Raw genomic sequence first — 4,355 nt, forward strand, 5'->3', positions numbered from 1 at the left:
TTTTTTTTGTAATAACATAAACTTTTGTGAATGCCTGCCCACGCCCAATCATAATATTAGTACAATTTATTAATAATAATTTAGCCGTAAATAAAATGACCAACATGATGACCGTTCACCTGACTATGACCTCATCCAACCGGGAAGATTCCTCATGCTGCACGCGCATTTTTTAATTGCTAGAGGATATTTTCAACATCGTGGCAGCTGGTAAGTGGTGTTTCATTCTCAGCGAAGTGATTTTGGTGTTTATTTACTTATTATAATTTTACAAGAACGATGTGATGTGAGAACATGCAGATACGTTGTTTATATTGCTGTGTGTAGCCTGTAGTGTAGAGTAACGCTAGCGTGTTGTTTGAGGGAGAAAAGTTTCACAGGCATCGAGGGGTCTGGTCTTTTTTATGTTATTTGAATAAACTTTTATTATATTACAGTACTTATTTATTTTTAACACGTAAAAGTAATTATCACAACACTGGTAAGGCTTATTAAGATTTTCTCATTCTCTGAATTATCATTATAAAAATAAAAACAATTCAGATTTTAAATGTGATGCAAATATTTTTTCTACAATAGCAACAGTGTTTACAACAGCAAGACCACTTTAGACTGTAAACTCAATAATATCTATCTGGAAATAAATGTAAAAATATCAATGTCAATAAAAATGCATAATATACCTGACATGAAAGTGCAGTGTGAAGGATATGAATAACAAATGTAGCCTGTCATTTGTTTACATTGCAAAGGTGTTTTTGTTGTTTAGTAGCAGAAATATGCAGTTATTAGCCATGTCCACTGTATTTTTTGTTGGTTTTCATGAGACCCCCTTGAAAAGACCAGGACCCCCCCATTGCCCCCCCCATCAAAATTGTCTGGAGCCGCCACTGACTCGCACGCACGCACGCACACACTCACACACACACGCGCACACACACACACACATGCACGCACACACACACACACACACACGCACACGCACATGCACGCACGCACCCACACACACACACACACACACGCACATGCACGCACGCACCCACACACACACGCACACACACCGAGGAATCAGGGCATTTTCTAAAGTCTAAACCAGTGAAGATGAATATCTGCAATCCAGTCCTTGATGAGAGATTCTATTGGAGTTATTTAGCCTTCATCAGTCTCCTTCTGAACATCTAAAGAACCGTCACAAACTGTCTTGTGCCTCACGGTTTATTCTGTGGATAAACAATGAAAAGCCCTTTTGTTTTTAGCAGTTCCCTCACTGGTTTCAAGTTAGGGTTACTTACAGATTTACACATGAATATTAGATTCTCTTGCACTGATCAACAGCAACAGTAAGGCAAGAACAATGAAATGGTTAAATGATTGTGTCCTAAATGAACTGTGTAAGTGATCTCTCACACTGCAGAGAACTGAAAGGCTTCATATGTCCGTCTTCTATAATCACTTTGTGAAATTCTGGACAAATATCTCCAAATGTGTTAGGCACTGATTTGACATGAATTACAGTCACATCACGTGTAAATTCTTGCAGACTCGTCTGAATACAACATTACATGGCTAAAGCTCATTCACTATTTCTTTTTGTCTGCAGATTTCTGCCCGGTGAGGAACTGCCAGATTCCTCCACGGTAGAACTCGTTCCCGAACGCGTACAGGACGGCGTGGAAGATCGGAGATGTCTTGGCAAGCACTGAAAGAACCTAGAGGACCAGACGACTGTCATCAGAACTGAGATCAACGTGAGAACAATGATTTATCAAACCTGTGAAAGATTTGAAAGACCACCAGTGTTTGTTCTCTTACCATTCTGAGCTTTGGTGAAATGAGGCTAACGTTCTCGAAGCAGGCGTATGTGCACAGCAGAAGATACGGACCCCAGCAGAACAGCAGCGCTTTCAGAGGTAACCCTGTGTTAAACTGCAGGACAGAGAGGAGAAGCTGACACTTAACACCAACACACACACACACACACGCATGCACACACACGCATGCACACACACACACACTCACACACACACACACACACACACCATTCACTTCTCAAATCATGCTTTTATCTAAAACATCATGAAAAACTAGAGCAGAAATCTGCTGCTTGCGTGGCTTAAAGCACACAGAATGCTGAGCGTGTGGCTGATTCGTGTCAGTCTCGCTGCAGATGAACTCGTTTGTGCTGCTCTAACGAGTGTCTAGCGCTGATTAACTGCTGACAGGTAGTCACAACCAGATTATTAACACTAAACTAGTAGCTGTTAATGGTGAGTTGGTTCACGCATCAGAGACGTGCCTCTCTTCCGAGGATGCAGAGTTATACACAGCCTCATTACAGCATATAAAACTGGTTCAGTGTGCTGTACAAAATGCATCTCTGATTATACGCAGGTTATAAAAATTGATAATTGAAATTTACTACATTATAGGGTACAGCAATTACTTAAAATGATAAATAACACATCAAGTGAATCATACTAGGCGACAGCAAAGTTCGGGCAATGAAAATACATTGTGTCTCATTGTAGCGTATGTTTGATAAGCAGTGTGTGAGTACCTTAAAGTGGTGTGTCTTTTTGAAATAAGCATAGATGGAATTGTAGGACGACTGCAAAACCATAACCGGGAATGCTAAATACAGTAAAGTGATGGACACCATGTAGGTGATGTAACTCCTGAAGAAGACAGAGAAGAAAACAACGTATTACTCTTGCAGGTAAATTCACACATGATATTTACAATCATCAGTAGTCGTGTCCAGGCAGGACAGACATTGTCCAGATTTCTCCTAATGTGGTTTCTGATTAGTAATGTGCTGTTCACTCAGAAACTAGAGTGAAGTATGTTTGCGTTCTCCTCTGTGAGATGGATGTACCGGTCTCCTTGTGTGTAGTCGAGCGTACAGCAAGTTTTCATCGGCTCAAAGTCAAAGACGCCCCATCCAATGGCCGGCAGCGGCAGGAGCGCCCAGAACACGGCCAGGATCCAGATGATGGTGCTGATGGTCACAGACGTGCTCCAGAACATCTTCTGCTCTGGAAACAAACTCATCGATTTACAGCCAGTCAGATGAGATATAAAATATAGTATAAAATGATCCTAAAACCCACTAAACCTGGGAAAACTACTGAAGAATTGAATACAAGCCTTACAGAAAGAAGAGTACAACTAATGTCTTGCGTATAATAAAGTGTCATTTTATGTATGGCATATGTTCTCTGTTTATACTCACTCGTACAGTACTGATGATATCTGTCCCAAGCAATGGCAGCCAGAAAACAGACGGCGGCGAGGATCGACACCATTCCCTGAAAAGCGTGAATCTGGCAGCCCTCCGACCCAAACGGCCAGTATCTTCCAGAGTTCAGAGAAACAGACACACAGGTGTTTAAATATTTATACATATTAAAACTATGTATTCTTTTGTGTCCAGCGGTTGTATTTCATGCAATCTTTTGTTTCAGTTCTAATTCCTTGTTTGCAATAACACCAATAAGTTATGTGAGAAATAGTCATCACACATATAATTCATTTTAATTTATTTTGCCATATCTTTTCACACAATTTTAAAAGTTGCTATTTTGCTATAAAGTGTAAATTGGTGAAGATTGTGTGGATTGCTGCTGTGGTTTGGGTCAGTCTCACCTCAGGTAACTGGCGTAAGCAGCCACTAAACAGTTAATATTGAGGCTCAGGTCGGCCACGGCCAGGTTAAAGATGAAGAAGTTATTGGGCGTCTGCATCTCCCGGATTCTGAGGAACGCCATGATCGAGATTAAATTAAGAAAGAAACCAAGAAGACCTAGAAGAAAATATTCAGATATTCAGACTGAACAGAATTCATAACACTGTGCACCACATACAAGAGCAATCATAACTAAATATTATATTCAATGCTTTTAGAAGAATTAAGTCCACAGTAATAAAGAAGTATCAGTAAGCACCACAGTGATCAGATCAGATGCCATCAATCATTACACCATGAACCGACTATATTTGCTTTTCTTTTTTTTCTAATTCAGAAACTATTTACATATTTTACCCCCAATAAGAGGATAGATCCGCCTTCACTAATCAATCAGACATAAAGAACCTTTTCATGTTCGTCAATACATTCATCAGTGAAGAGCTATCCAGCACTGATGAATGGATGAACTGATGGATTGATGGATTGATTGATTGATTGATTGATTGATTGATTGATTGACTGATCGATCAGCAGTACTCACCGCCCACCAGCAGCACAGAGCCGAAGGCGAACATGTCAAAATCACTAAATCCCTCCGGTAACACGTATAAAGCCATTGTCCAAGACACTTCTCACTGCTGAGCGCTGTGTTACAGAGCGAGACTTT

The 4,355-nt window shown here is 40.3% G+C and overlaps 1 protein-coding gene across 1 annotated transcript; it reads right to left on the bottom strand.

The window, feature by feature from the left end:
• Positions 1-1,199: 1,199 nt before the first annotated feature.
• On the bottom strand, positions 1,200-4,355 carry rgrb (retinal G protein coupled receptor b). Its single transcript, XM_052570741.1, has 7 exons — positions 4,230-4,355; positions 3,646-3,802; positions 3,233-3,354; positions 2,876-3,035; positions 2,558-2,675; positions 1,813-1,926; positions 1,200-1,709 (listed from the first exon to the last, which is right to left on the bottom strand). The coding sequence occupies exons 1-7, from the start codon at positions 4,303-4,305 to the stop codon at positions 1,581-1,583; spliced, it is 876 nt and encodes a 291-aa protein (XP_052426701.1). The 5' UTR covers positions 4,306-4,355; the 3' UTR covers positions 1,200-1,580.

The sequence above is a fragment of the Carassius gibelio genome, chromosome B12 (genome assembly GCF_023724105.1).
Source record: "Carassius gibelio isolate Cgi1373 ecotype wild population from Czech Republic chromosome B12, carGib1.2-hapl.c, whole genome shotgun sequence".
Lineage (NCBI taxonomy): Eukaryota > Metazoa > Chordata > Actinopteri > Cypriniformes > Cyprinidae > Carassius > Carassius gibelio.